Source organism: Polyodon spathula, chromosome 19 (assembly GCF_017654505.1).
Source record: "Polyodon spathula isolate WHYD16114869_AA chromosome 19, ASM1765450v1, whole genome shotgun sequence".
Classification (NCBI taxonomy): Eukaryota; Metazoa; Chordata; class Actinopteri; order Acipenseriformes; family Polyodontidae; genus Polyodon; species Polyodon spathula.
Genome location: NC_054552.1, coordinates 12,386,122 through 12,401,724, shown reverse-complemented (window position 1 = coordinate 12,401,724; position 15,603 = coordinate 12,386,122). Strand labels below are relative to the sequence as shown.

The 15,603-nt window shown below is 37.1% G+C and overlaps 1 protein-coding gene across 2 annotated transcripts in view; it reads left to right on the top strand.

Annotated features, from left to right (window-relative positions):
- The first annotated feature begins 4,949 nt into the window (after window positions 1-4,949).
- LOC121294956 (inactive serine protease PAMR1-like) overlaps window positions 4,950-15,603 on the top strand; it is a 56,609-nt gene continuing 45,955 nt past the window's right edge. Inside the window, exon 1 of one of the 2 annotated variants that reach the window (XM_041219208.1) lies at window positions 4,950-5,233. In XM_041219208.1, coding sequence (XP_041075142.1) covers window positions 5,125-5,233 — 109 coding nt within the window. In that variant the 5' untranslated portion in view covers window positions 4,950-5,124. The remainder of the gene's footprint in view (window positions 5,234-15,603) is intronic. The other variant, XM_041219209.1, reaches the window with a different exon arrangement.

Genomic DNA, 15,603 nt, shown 5'->3' with positions numbered 1-15,603 from the left:
ATTATATCCATTTTGATTCCATGTTGTAACACAATAAAATGTGGAAAAGTCCAAGGGGGGGTGAATACTTTTGAGAGCCACTGTATGCGAGGCACACATATTATAGTACGTTTTCATCCTTTTGGATTTCAAAATATGTTTATGTTAGTTGTCGGACACCCTCATGTCCAATGTTTGCCTTGCTGAATGTGTCACTCAAGGCTGTTTTAAAAAATGTTATTTTGTCTGCTTGTTACATTTTTTGCAGCCAACGCAATATTTTTGTTTAGCTGTACCTGAGAAAATGCAGTGAAAACGAAAGCAGCCATATTTAGCTGGAAACGAGGTATTCTCAGTGCAACTAAGATTTTAGTTTTGGTTTGAAGGCAGCAGGAGCTTAGCCTGATTTTTAATTTTTGCTTGTCTTACAGAGGTAACAAGTTATTACAATATAGCTAAGAGATTTACAATACAGTGAAGTAAAAAGCAATCTAACTTTTTATTTGGGGATTTTTTTTAGTTTCTATTTGTGCTTTTTTTGTAAAATGGAATGTGTTTGCAGTTATTGTGGACAGTGTGTTTGTTTCGGTAGGTTGTATGCATATGTGCTTTGTATTCGTAGTGAATACGTGCAACTACTGTTATAAACTGCAAAAAATGTTTGCCTTGCTTCACTCTGCACCATACATTCTCAGTCTTGTCTACTTTTCTCTGCTCAAAATAAGGGAAGTTATTTGAATTATTCAGAGTTTTAATTGATTTAAATCATGTTTGTGATGTAAACTATTTCCTGTGACGTCAGACCTTAGGTACTTGTCCATCCACCCGAAGTTGTGGCCCACCCAAATTTCCATTCCTAGCTACGCCGCTGGTGTAAACACATGTAAACTGGGACATACAAACCTGTAAAACCGAAATGTTTTTCTAAAAATAATATAAAAAAATAATATATAACATACATTTCATATTAGGCACAAAAGCTGTTATCCTACTTGTCATTTCAGTTTGAGTGCAGCTTGTTGTATTCCAAAATGACTACTGTCAAGATTAAATGTTTGCTTCTGATATATTCCCAGTTCCATTTCTGGAACAAAACAAAGGATTGCTGTCTCCCAGGTACATTGAAAAATAAGCAACTAGGCTTTCACTGAGTTTGCATCTTGACAAATCCACAATCATAGCAATCTCTGTCTTGTAGTCAGTCTACAAACAAAGAAAGGTTTGAAATTAAAAAAAACAAAAAACAAATGTGTGCTGGGAGGAGGAGGGGTGTCTTGTTTGAAGCATTTACAAAAAATATATATATCTTACGTTATATAAGAAAGACATGTATTGTAATGCATGGGTCACATTGACCCATGTGACGGTTTAGGTAGAACTGTTTATAACTTTATAATTTTTGCGATTCTGGTCCTAATTCATATATTTAGGAAAAGTCAAAAATGGACATACACATATGACTTACAACAGAAGAATAATTAACACTTTAAATTCAAGATGGGTCAAACTGACCCGCACAGTGGTTGTAGTGTTAATGGGTCAGACTGACCCACTCAGTGGTTCTAGTGTTAAGTACATTAACCATCTCATGCTGTAGATTTTTGTGTGTGTGTGTGTGTGTGTGTGTGTGTGTGTGTTTTTCAATCTTTGTTTTCTTCTATTTCATTTAGCTGTTCCTCATCTGCTGTTATTTGTCTACTCTTGCTGGTGCACTTATTTTATTTCTTTCTTTTTTTTCAGATGGAGTGCTGTCTTCACTCAGAAAGTTGGTGTTGTACCAGTTATGTGGAGTTTCATCCCCAAATATATTAAAGGAAATAGGTCAAATGCCACTCATTTGTGGCTGTGGATTTGTAACTAATAAAATGGCAGTCTACTTCTACACCGATGCGACCTATACACTGTTTTTTACGGTAAACCTTCAGGCATCATGGTATTGAGTCTATTTATTTTCCTTTATCCTTCTGAATTGTACATCACTGAATTTTATTTCTACTAAAACTATGAATTGTAGGTCATTCATGTTATGTTCATTTTTTGTGAAGTGGTGAGTCAGTATTCTTTTTTATAATGTTGTACCTATCTCTCCTATATATTTCGTGTAATTACATTTTTGGCAAAAATATACCATAAACAAGATTGCTAGTTCCTCTATTTGCAATTTTACTTTTATCTTTACAAATCTATTTGCATACTGTACATATGCTCTTACAGGTTTTAATGCCCTTTAAAGAGTAAGCAGCGGAGTTATGATAAATATAGCGTTACACGTCCCCACGTGTTACTACAACTGTTTAAATAACAACCCTATCATTTTTCTTTTCATTGTTAACATCCTGACAATTTTTTACAGTTATAACTTTAAAGTCTGTTTTAAAGCTTTTTTCAAATGGCTGCTCTAGTGCACTGATAGTGTAAGGATTATTGCCCACATTGTCAAACAGGTAACAGCAATAAAGACGGATGTGGTACGGAACAGAAAAGCCACAGCACTTGCTATGTGTTTTGTTTTTTTGTTTTTTTAAATCGCTCTTCCTACGGTGATTTAGAGGACAGATTTCAAACCCCAGTGCACTAGAGTGGCCATTTTGTAAAGTTATATGTGTAAACAGTTAGAAAAAGTAAGATAAAAAGCTAGTTTGAAAAAATAGAACAATTAAAAGTCTAAAAAATGTAATACAATTGGAATAAAAAATGCAATTGGATTGTAAAATTAGAAGATGTAAGATAAAAGGTCAGTTTGTAAAAACAGAACAATAAAAACAGTCCAATAAAAAAACTTGAAAAAAAGACAAAAAGAAAATGCAGTTTTGATTATAAAACGTGGGCCCTTAAATGACTTTGACCAAGATACACATTGTCAGACCTGCAGATGATACCAAACTTCGGGGAGCAGTGGACTGAATCTGCAGCCCAACTAATTCAAAAGGATTTTGACCTCTTCTGTAAGGCAAGCTAGTGGCAAATTAATTTTAATGTTAAGAAATGTAAAGAACTGTATTGCATATTGGGTGTAAAATCCACATTTTAAGTATAAAATTAACAGGATAGAAATAGGGGACGAAGACTTTGAAAAGATCTCTGGTTATAGTAGAGTCATTAGTATCTCGCCAGTGCGGTGAGGAAATTAAAAAGGTTAATAGAATGTTAGGCTATATTGCAACAAGCTTGGAATAGAAGTCTAGAGAGGTTATACTAAGATTACACAATGCTCTAGTTGGACCCCACCTAGAACACTGTATGCAATTCTGGTCACCTCACTACAAAAAAGACATCACTGCTCTCAAAGGTACATAAAAGGGCAACTAAGCTGATCCTAGAACTTAAAGGCATGAGCTACAAGGACAGGCTAAAATAATTACATCTCTTCAGCATAGAAAAAAGAAGGGAAATATGTTATGATTAGTCTTTAAAATAATAAATAGTACAGACAAAGTTAACCCAAGACACTACTTCAAATGCAGCAGAACGAGTAGAACGAGAGGGTAGAAGTAGAAACGGAGTAAAAGTAGGTTTAGAACGGAGGGTAGGAAGCACTTTTTTCCTAAGATTAAAAAAAAGCTATTTTGTAAAAATATGTTTTTAATCTTGATTTAAAAACAGTAAGAGTCCCAGCTTCCCTGACGGAAAAAGGCAGCGCATTCCAGAATTTACAAGTAAATTTTTCACTCTAGGGATTGTTTACAGTACATATTTGTCATGAGACCTTCTTCAGGTTTCCTTTATTTTGTTGGAAAGAGAAGGATGTTTATGCTTTAGAAAACAGAATTTTGTGAATATGAGCATGAAAGCATGAAACTAGTGTGACTGCAAGTATTTTATTATTGTCAGCGTCCATTGATAGTATGTGTTTCTGTGCCAAAACATTATTTGACAGTTAGGTTTTTTTTGTTATTTAACTTTTTTATAAGTTGCCTGCACAAAATGTCAGATATGATTCTTATAATTGTGCTGTTTGAAGAGTTTGGTATATTGTTGTATTCAAATTATCCATTTACTTCTCAATGGAGTATTCAGCCAAAAACACACCTACAAACAATGTTTTATGTTACGTTACTTATTACTGTAAAGTGTATTGTGTAATGTTTACCTTATTTAAAGTACTTTTGACAAAGGTTTTAATTCTAAATGTTGGAGATGATGCGTGAACATTTGTTTTTAAAGGAGATGTATGAGGGAATTACCAGAGATTGTCAAACAATTTACCAAACTACCTTATTCTTTGATCATTCTTTATTGTTTTCTTTTCACAGTTTCGCTTTCATCCAAAACTATTAAGCATTCAATAGTGCTGAATTTAGAAATAACAAAAGAAAATGGAATTCAATGGCAAACCTTTTGACTAGAAGTCTTTTTCAATTTTAGGGTTTGTATTCTTCTGATGAGTTGTCTTTCCTCATTGTTCTTTGTGTGTCCCTTCCAGTTTACTGTGCAGAACATCATTTTCAGAGGTTAGCCAATCACAGGTAACTGTAAATACATGTGCTCATTCTGTGAGACCAGGAAATAAAAGCTGCATCCATTTGTATTGTTTATTATCAGTAAGCGAAAGAATATTCCATTCTCCACTCCTGACTCCATCACCTTGTACAGAGAGGTATAGTTTTGTTTGGTGTAACTGGCCACCATTTGACAGATAGCTTGGCTTTGCATATTCTAGAAAGCTTGTGCCCTATTCCCCCCAATAGTGCTGGATCAAACCAGTCACACTACTGACCCAAGTACCTGTCTTGATCTGTTTTGTTCTCAATATTAAGTGCTGAAGCTTTTCTCATAATCCTTGAATCTCACAGGGATTCCAGACCTGCCTACTGCAGCAGAGGGGAGAGGGTTTGCTTTTCCAGTAAGTTTGTGGGGGAGGGAAGAGTTAAGTGTCAGGAGTGAGCTGGAGTCTGGCAGGGGAGATGGTTTGTTTTTCCAGTAAATGTGTGGATGAGGGAAGGGTTAAGTGTCTGGAGCGTACCGGAGTCTGGCTCCGAGCAGGCTGAGTGACCTCTCCCTTGATGATGTTTCAAGGAGTTTTGGAAATATATCCGCCACTGAGAAATACTTGAGGTTGGCTGTAATATGAAGCCACTCTTCAGGTCATGTCACATAAACAGAAAATAAACTGCCTGCTCTTACAATAGAGATTGAGGCTACACCATGCTGTCGCCTGCACAGGAATCGGCACTGAGCTGGAGACTTGCACTAGGAGTGATACACAGGACCGTACTGCTGCTAATGGTTATCCAGGGGTCAGCTTTACAACACGGTAAGTTTATCTTACTCTCTATCCTTCCTTTAGAATAAATCCTGTAGTCTTTTGTCTGTTGTCAAATGGCATGTTTCAGAGCATAGCTCTTTTCTAGTTGGTCAGAGCTAGTGTGTGTGTGTTCAACTGTTGTGAATAGTTGAAGAGATTTTAATGATGGTTCAAGAACGAATTAAGGTCAATTATTTCACGGTAAAATTGTATGTTCAGCTCATTTGTATTTTTTTTCCTGATGGGGTCAAACTAAATTAAACTGAAGTGAACATCTCTGAATTTAAAGTATAAGAGTGCTAGTGTCCAACTCTTTGTTTATGTCTAGACTTTTTAAATAACTTTTATTATCCAAAACTAAAAAAAATATTCTTATCAGTTTATTTTCACCTGTATTGTAGCCATATGATTAAAATACTGTTTAAAGATGATGTCGTTATCTGGTTTAATGTTTTATTAAAATTACTTTAGTAACTGATTGCTATATTTTTCCTTGTTGATAGTTCCCATTTGCCCACTCCCTCAAAGGTAGCTTTTAGGACAAAGAGGTGAGAAACATGGTGAAGGCTGGTGCTGGTGCTTTCATGCAAAAGATCACTCTCAACAAGTATGTAGTTTGTCTTAGCAATTGTTAGTCTGAAAAACACAAGTCTTGGTTGCACACACAGTACAGGATCCTCACAGCAGCCTTTGTAATCTTCCACCTTTTATCTCTCTGTGTCTCCAATTTCTCAGCAACACTTGTGTGAGACAACACACTTCCTTTAGTAGCCAGAACTCTGTCCCTGTAATCAGTTAAACCCCAATCCCTTTGTTAGATTATCTTCATCCCTGTGTTTCTCTTTGTAGACTGTGATGATAGTTTATTTGAAAGAATATTAATATTGTTTAAGATTTGTACCTTTATAATACAGTTAATCTATAACAATAAACCATGTTAAGTCTATAGATATTAAGAACAAAATAAATGGTGAATTTTCACTAAAATGTATCTTTGATTTCTTAGTATATTCTCAAAATTCTCTATGCAAATTAGCACAAGAACGGCCGCGTTAATAGCCGTGGTGGAACAACAGCAGGTGCAGCAGGTGCAACTGCACACAGGCCCGCGCAGTCAGAGGGCCCCGGAGGGGTTTCGAAAGGTTTTACCTATTTGTTTTTGAACAGTGATAATATCCTTCGCATTTATGTTTGCAGATGTTACACATTTGTATCACTGCAGCTGCCGGTGTGCGGTGCCAGTAATTCAGCTTGTACCCTCCCTCATTTCAACAGGTATCAATATTGTCTTAATTATCCTAACTTTTTTCCCTTGGAGGCTGGTACGAGGCATGTCTTCATGGAAGGTTTTGGGGTTCTATTCAGCACAGACATTTGCAGTTATATTCTGTGTGCACGATTCCACCTTGTAGTTTAGATGGAAGCTGTTGGGTGCTGCTACGGGCACCAAAATAAACTACAGCTAATCAACATGCCTGCATTTCTGATTTAAAAATAATAATAATAATAATAATAATAATAATAATAATAATAATAATAATAATAATAATAATAATACATGGTTTCCTATGTGCACCAATTTCTGCAAATGTCAGTGCAGAATTGTGAATTCTGTAATAATTTCAGTGATCACAGAATTGGGGAATCCTGGTAAGGTTAGTGATTAAACCTGTTTGTTTATGATTAAAAAATAGTGTAGTGGTGGATGTAAAGATGTACACAAAATAAAGTAGGTGAGTAGAAAATGTTCTTATTATGTACTGTTTCATACATGCTAACATTCTTGAACACTTGATCTGGTATGTTTGATGTTTATAAATAAGGGTTAAATTAACGTTTGGGGAGGGGGGCCCACAATAAGGTCCTGCAGTGGGGCCCATCTTCCTCTTCCTCCACCATCAGTTTATAGATATATCTAGAACAACCATGACCGGTCAATTTGACCAGCATATTAAAAATAACATAAGTATTGTAATGAAAGGACAAACAATTGAATATAAGTCATAGTTTATTCAGGAATGTCATATAAAGCAACTACACAACGAAACGTTGTAAATAAACTGATATTTAAACAGAAATGTGTTTATATATAGACATATTACATATAGCACAAACACAAAAAACGCTAAAAAATGAAAACAAATATTTGAAAATAAATGTGTATATCATGTACATACAAAACTGTACAACTGAAACAATGTAAATAAGTATAAAAAAAATACACGCACTGCAATTTAAATTTAAATTCCAAAAACGGTCAAAATGACCGCCATGTTTCTAGTGCTTCTTCCAGGCTAACCGACTTCCCGACCCAAGAAATGAACTGTCAGACCAGCCTGTCCAAAGACTTCCCCTTTCGTTATTTAGAAGGTCCTCACACAATGGGAGGGTGATTTACAAATACAACACAAACGCATTACAAATATTGAAAGCATGAATACCAAACAGCCTTTATCAAGCAGGCTAGCATACATCATTACATGTATGCAGAGCACAATGTTGAGGTGTGTAGTTTGCCCTGAAAATGTACACTATTTTACAGCACAAGCATTGTATAGATTGATGAATTCCATGTATCTTTTATATGACAAATACTGTTAAAGTCCTGTCGATGTTAAAGATGAATATAGGGGAAAAGTGATGAGATAATGTAAATAATCTATAGGGAGGAAATAATGTGGTCTAATTATATTTGCACTAAAGCATTGTGGCAAAGTGGCTGCTGATTATTAACAGGTGTAGAGGTGATTTAGTGCAGGAATAAAACAGACAGAGATTTGTAATCTGGTATGAAAAAGTGTATTTTATTGATTGTAATCGCGGTCTGGCAACCAAATAATAAACTCCGGTTACACACAGCGTTGCGTAAAACACGAAGAACAGTAAAAGGGATTTGCAGCCCTAAAATAATCTAACTTGGTCCACTTGATCAGATCAGCTAAACTAATTAACTGAATGTTCTGATTAGTATGCTGTCATTGGGACGGATTGTGTTCAGTTCCTGTGGATTTTTTAGCCCTGAAGTTAGTCCACTTGAAGAGGACTAAACCACTGGTATTCTGCATTTGACCCAATGTACCAAAATAATAAAAATAGATGGATCATGTGGCCATGACATATTTGTTCAGTTATTTACTGCTAGTTTTATTATATAGTACTGAGTATCTAAAATAACTATATGGATTCAACACTACAGAGTTTCACCATCTGATTTTGGAATCACAAATTCATTCAAATCGAAAGACAGAATGACTGGGTGAATCATATTGGCCCAAAATACTGAACACTGCTAAGCAGAAGAAAAACTTGATCTCAGGAAAGTCATGGTCCCCTTTTATTATTTCAACTGTAGCAGGACTGTTTGGTATCCATACAGAATGTAAATAACTTTGTTTCCATAATTATACAAATGAATAGACTTCTGTGCTAAGATCTCCATCAAACGAAATAATGCTGCATTCTTTCATACTTGTCTATGCTTTACCATGAATTCACTATGCTTTATTACACTTCTCTATACTTCTACTACTATATCAGTTTCAGATACAGTAAGCAGGAAGAGTATCACAGAATAATGGTGTGCTAGAAATAACCATGTCTTTATGTACCAAACAGTCTCTTTTTTAGAACATTTCTCACGTCCTGTATGTGCATCTTCACGTGAGGAGTTCTGGGGGTGGCTGTTTTGGAAAATTGTGCTTTGAGTCATGTCTGAGCTCATCTTTGAACATCTGGGATGGAAAAACAGACACCTACCATAACCATAAATCACAGCGCACTAGCCATTAACCGAATCCAGACCTAAAATGCTAGCAAAACCACTTCTAAACACTATCTGACATCTGCATTAATACTAACTGTAAATCCTTGAAATACTTAACTATCAAATCCTGAACCAGGAATTTCCTCTGGATATAAACAGAAAGCTTTTCTCTGTGTGTGGCAAGTTGATGGTTAATCATGGGCTTGGTAGAAGGCCACTTCATTTCCCTGGCAAGTAAAAAGCCAGCTCCACGGTGTAAATATGTGTATTTCCACAGCGCTGTGTGCATAGAAGCCCCCAGTCATGTGAGTATGTAGAGCAGCCTGTATGTTGGAAAGAAAGACATCCTTGGTCATACAGTATGTCAATCAGGGATAATTGACTCATTAACCCCTGACTCACAAATGGGGACATTGTAGGCTGACCCAAGCTCTACATGAGGTGCTGCTAACAAATGCTGTTTTAAAGTAAGAGACCAGCTCTGCAATTAGAAACTTGTCTGAATCTGTATCAGGTAAAGATTCTTACCATGGAAATTAGTAATCATTTTGGTCCCTGTATGGCTCACCTGATAAAGGCACATGAGTCATATATAAGAACATAAAAAAATGACGAATGTACAAAACCATTCGGTCCATCTAAACTTGTCCGGTTCCTAGTAGCTAATTGATCTCAGAACTTTGTCAAGTTGGGTCTTTAAGGATCCAAGTGATTCTGCTTCAACAACATGACTAAGTAGCCCATTCCACACCCTCTCCACTCTCTGTGTGAAGAAGTGTCGTCATTTCCAACTGTGTCCTCTGGTCCTGGTTTTGTACTGTTCTGACAGGGCCAGATATTGTTCCTCTGTTAGTAGGGGTTCCTTAATGAACTTGTTATCTCAGAAGGATGAGTGGCGAAAGGATCTTGGTCCCCACCCCCAACACTATTTGTCCATCTTTACCCTATCAGTTGCTTCACTATAGACCTATGGGTATGTGCCTGTTCTGTGCATACTTCTAAACATGTCAATACAACTTCACCTTATTTGGGCAGGGATTATTTACTTAACCCCAACACTCATATGTTTCTGTAAAACTGTCAATCAATATTTGATAACTCAAAAAAGCAGTGAGAAATTCTTGCACTGTTCAGTATATCATTACTTTAACTCATCAAGTCATTATGATTGATTTTCAGAACCACAGTTTAACTTTTGGATATATTGTCAGATTTACACGTATATATACACACACAGTGCCTATAGAAAGTCTACACCCACTTGAACTTTTTTCACATTTTGTTGTGTCAGTGCCTCAAAGTTTCAAGCATTTAAATTGGGATGTTTTTCCACTTATCTACACACCATACTCCACACTGTTAAGGGGAAAAAGTTTTTATTGAGCAACTGTTGGGATAGGTCTCTACCAACTTTGCACACCTAGATTTGACAATATTTGACCATTCTTCTTTACAAAACTGTTCAAGCTCTGTCAAGTTCCTTGGGGAGCGTTGATGGACAGCAATCTTCAAGTCATGCCACAATTTTTTAATTAGATTTAGGTCGGGGCTCTGACTGGGCCACTCAAGGACATTTACCTCTTTGTTCCTTAGCCACTCCTGGTATCTTTGGCTGTGTGCTTTGGGTTGTTGTCATGCTGAAAGGTGAACTTCTGTCCCAGTTTCAGCTTTCTTGCAGAGGACAGCAGGTCTTCCTCAAGGACTTCTCTGTACTTTGCTCCATTCATTTTTCTTTCTATCATGACAAGTGCCTGTCACAAAGACAGCTGTAGTGGGTGATGTCAGACCAGAACCAAGAACCAACAAATAAACAACAGAGAGGTGGAGTTTGGTGAAGCTGAGCAATTGCTTGTACTCAGCATTTAATAATGAAACAGACAGAAAATAAAAGGTTGTAAAGACAAACAAAACACAGGACATGGCACTGGCAGACAAAACAAAGAGACAAACAAAAATGAATTACACAGACAAACACGGTGAGCTGCTATTATATACGTTACTTTTTTTACTTTCTTCTCTCCACACCTGTTCTCCACTAACCAAACACACAACCCCGAGTGAGTGAACACATATTGATTTTATGCAGCTGTACCGAGACTCGATTGCTAATCAATCATTCAATTGGAGTTTCAGTACAACTGCACATGAATTAATAAAGTGCAATTTCCATAATTTGCATATTATTACATTTTACCTGCGCGTGAAGTGCTGTGCAATCCTCGTGCCCAAATACAAATATACATTTTAAACACTTGTGCACATACTTCATATTACATCCTGTGTACCAATGACTATACATGAAAATTAACACATAACACGCAACATACAACACAGAAATACACAGTGGCGGGGCAACATTGCCACATACCCCCCCCCCTTGTGCGTAGCACACATGGCCTCAATGGCCACCTCCCCCCTTAAAATCCTAAAAGTCTCGCTCAAAGTCACAAGCCAAGAACAGGGACTTTAAGGGGCTCATGGTCGGTAATGTTACCAGTGGCCACTGCTGACAGTGGGGCCACGGAAATGCTACCAATGGTGAGGCTATCAGCAAACGTGTTGACGTGTCTCCAGACCTCCAAGATCTCCGGCAGCGAAACTGCTGTGGGGGAGGTGGTCTCCTGTCCTCTCCCCCCTTCTTCATAGCAGGCAGCTCCCTTTGGGGGGACTCCAGCCCCCCAGGACTCCTGCAGTGAAATAAGCACACTCTTAAACTCAGGGGAGACATTCAGGAGGACATAAAGATGTTTCAGACTCCTGTACGTGGATCATTCATGCACTAGGCTTGCAATGTATCCAGATGACTTTTAATAATCAAGAAGCTCACACAGACTCATTCGATTTGAAGTTTTAACGAACTCTTCAGAGTAGTATCAGTACTTCGGTTTATTAAATGCCTAAAAATGGATTGAGTAGTTACAGACTACTTCAAATCCCAACTGACAGGCAATCTGGGAGGCCCAGTGCCTTAACAGGTATAATAGCATTAACACTTCAATACGTTTATGGTTACAGCATGTTTTGCCCATAAGCTATGCATGCATAAAGCTAAAAAGCTCACCACTAAATCCAGGAACATCCTATATATATATATATATAACTCTCCACAACTTAAACATAAATCCTTATAGCGATGCATCAATATAAAATAGTTCTTACCTTCCAAAATATCTATAGTAATAGTAATTGATAATATCACGCAGAACTTGGATTCCCTTGACAACAATTGACATCCACACAATGAATCAGAAATATAAATAATTTATTTAAGGAAAAAATGGGTGCACAACTAATCTAATATTACAGAAAGGAAAGGCTATTGATTAGAGATATGCTTGAATAGTAATATGGAATTCATAGTCAAACCATTACATCATTAGAATACATGGTTAATATACTAATATTGAATATGTTTTATCACACAAAGTGTTTACTTTGCATTAATATTTTCAATACCAGTTTCTCGTTGTAATCTATCATGTCAATATGCGAGAGAATTAATTAAACTTCCCATTCAGAAAGGAATCCAACATTCTGGTACTTAATTCAGGAAATTCATTTTATCGTGTTAACTTAGTTTAGACGTGATGTAACAAACTGATAAAATGTTATCAACCTGATTATATATTCAAATTAATTCAGAAATGAGGCAATGATGAAATTCTCTGCATTTACGAGGCAACTCCTTTTGAGTTGCAAATTTCAAACAATGTACAAGTATATTCCAGTTATGTTACTTTCATGCAAAGAATGATGACCCCCCACCCCCACCCCCCACGCTACAGCTTTTTACATCAGAAGCTTTAATAAATCTCAAGCATTAATCCACGTTAACAGCTCTTGTCCTTCAAGTTAATAACATTTTCAAAACACCCGGTAACTCCTGCTATAAGATTTATTAGCCATCATCCCATATACCTCTCCTACATCTCCAAAACGTGTAAGGTGAATTTTTTACTGATGTTATTCTTTTTTGGTACCAGAGAGTTCCTGAACACAGTATATACATGAATACAGTGCAGGTATATGAAGAATACATCTAGAAAGATGTTTTTAATATATAACATCTACTTTGGTTTAATTATTCCAATCCTGGATTAAAAATATATTTCCCTTTTAACATCAAAAGACATCCTACTAACAATTAACTAAAACACATTGGATAGGGGCTGGTAGAAGGCTCATATCAAACTTGAAGCCTGCATGATATATCCAATTATTTTCGCATAAATCCAGTTTATCAAGAACATAGTCAAAATATAACAGTCCCATTTTAGCTATTCAATGCTTTTAATTAAACTTGACCTCTCTCTGATTCAGATGAATGTTCAGGCAAGTTATTTTTCTCCCAATTTGAAATTCCCAATTATTATTTAGGCTCAATTCACCGTTACCACCCCTGTGCTGACTCGGGAGCGGCGAAGATGAACACACGCTGTCCTCCGAAACGTGTGCTGTCAGCCGACCGCTTATTTACACACTGCGGATTCACCATACAGCTACCCAGGAGCTACAGTGTCGGAGGACAAGGCAGCTCCCGGGCAGCTAACAGACAAGCCCACAGGCGCCCAGCCAGGCTACAGGGGTCGCTGGTGCGCGGTGAGCCGAGGACACCCTGGCCGACCTAAGACAAGATAAGCTTTGCTCACTTCACAGGTGTTTCTTGGTCTGCGTGACCCCAACCTAGCTCCCTTTTTACTCAGACTTACACAGATGCAATAATATATTTACTGTTATAACAGAATGAACAGAAATATAGAATGAGCTAACATACCTATAGGTTAATACAGAGCATATTATAACTTTTTGTATGACCTGTGTGTTTTAACAATTTGTTTAGTATTTCTGCTGGCTTTAACACAACTGCAGTTTCACAAATGTTCCATTTGTATCCCAAAGATCAGTCTGCTTCCAGTAGCTGTCACAGTCTTGGGTCAGTTTCTGCTCTCCGTGAGTATGTGAATGCCACCACAGGTGTGTCTTTAAAAGTCTGATACCTGCAAAAACGTATATCTTGTTAGCAGGGCTTCTATCTCTACATTTCCATTCCCGTCATCAGTAGAAAGACGTCAAATAAAGTCAATTGTTTCTATCAAAGAGCCATCTATCTCTGCAGCATATACCTTTCACTCAAAAAAGGTGATTGCACCTTGCACAAGTGAAGACAAGTTTTAGGTACATTTGTGACAATATATAACAACCCTTATTCACTTTTGTGGTATTTCACTGTATTAACAAATTGAAGGATGAGTTTAATTTAATTAACAATTCTAAATTGTTAAACTGGTATTTCTACATATAAACATAAAAAAAAAAAAAAAAAAGTTCTGTATAGTTACGATCCTGTCTTCTTCAATATCAACGTTTCAAGTCTGGGAGGATGTCAGTGAGCTGGCAGGGTAATGACAAGTCAGGGAGGATGTCAGTGAGCTGGCAGGGTAATGACAAGTCTGGAAGGATGTCAGGGTAATGACAAGTCTGGGAGGATGTCATTGGACTGGCAGGGTAATGGCAGAAGGCATTTCACTTAATATAACGCTTTCCCTTTTTTAATTTGATGTACTACATTAACAAATTACTCTCTTGTATACTACGCAATGGTCATTAGTTCGTTTAACTACACTTTTCTTTGTGAAGCAACTTTCACTGACACTGTACTGCCGAGACATATGCTTTCTCTTCAGCTTTCCCAGTCCTGGGAAACGATGTCTTCTCTTAAAAAGTGTATCTGCAGTCCTTTATTTCCAATTGGGCCCTGTGAGGCGTGTGAGTAAAAATGGATTTTCCAGACAGCGATTTACGTGTAAAATAAATAATTATTTTATTTAATATTACACGGAAAAGAAAAAAAAAAACAATAAAGAAGGATGTGAGGGAGGGAGTGCTGGAGTAATCAAAAATAAAGGAACGGAAGCCTCTTAATCCTCTTTGTGATCTGCTCAATCCAAAAATGAAACAAAAAGGAATAAAAATAGAAAAGAGCAAAGTTAGTAAGGCCTCCGTCCATAATTAAAAGTAAATAGCACAGTCCACCCCGCACGTACTTCCCTCCAGCCTTTTTTTTCCCCGCCTCTATTCCTCAGGACCAACCCCGAACACAGTAGCACGTTCCCTTTAGTATGCAAACCCCGCCCCGGTAGTCAGTGGATCACCAATCCCAGACTGACAGGTATCCTTAACTTCACTTGACTCCAGTGGCTGGAATTTACATTCTCGTACTTCCGCCCCTCACCAAGGTGCCGCTCCTCAAAAAGATGACTTTTGTCATGGTCACAAGACCTTGGTAAGGGAAGTCCCGAGTTGGTTTGATGCCTTCTACTGTTGGGAGGCTGAAATGCAGACCGAAACCCCTTTGACTCATCACAGGCCCACACCATGGCATTGTGTTTACTCAACTCTGGCTCACGCTTGCTCCATGGCTTGACTTGCAGCAACCTTTTCTTAAAAGCGAAGTATACAAAACAACAATACATTCTCCAGTTTAGCGTACAAAACACTTTAAACAAGTTTCTGAAATGGCAGCGAGTTTTAAAACTTAGGTTTTTTTTACATTTTTTTTTTTAAAGAAACTGAACTTGTAATTTAAAAAGTAGCACACTTTCAACAACGCTCAATC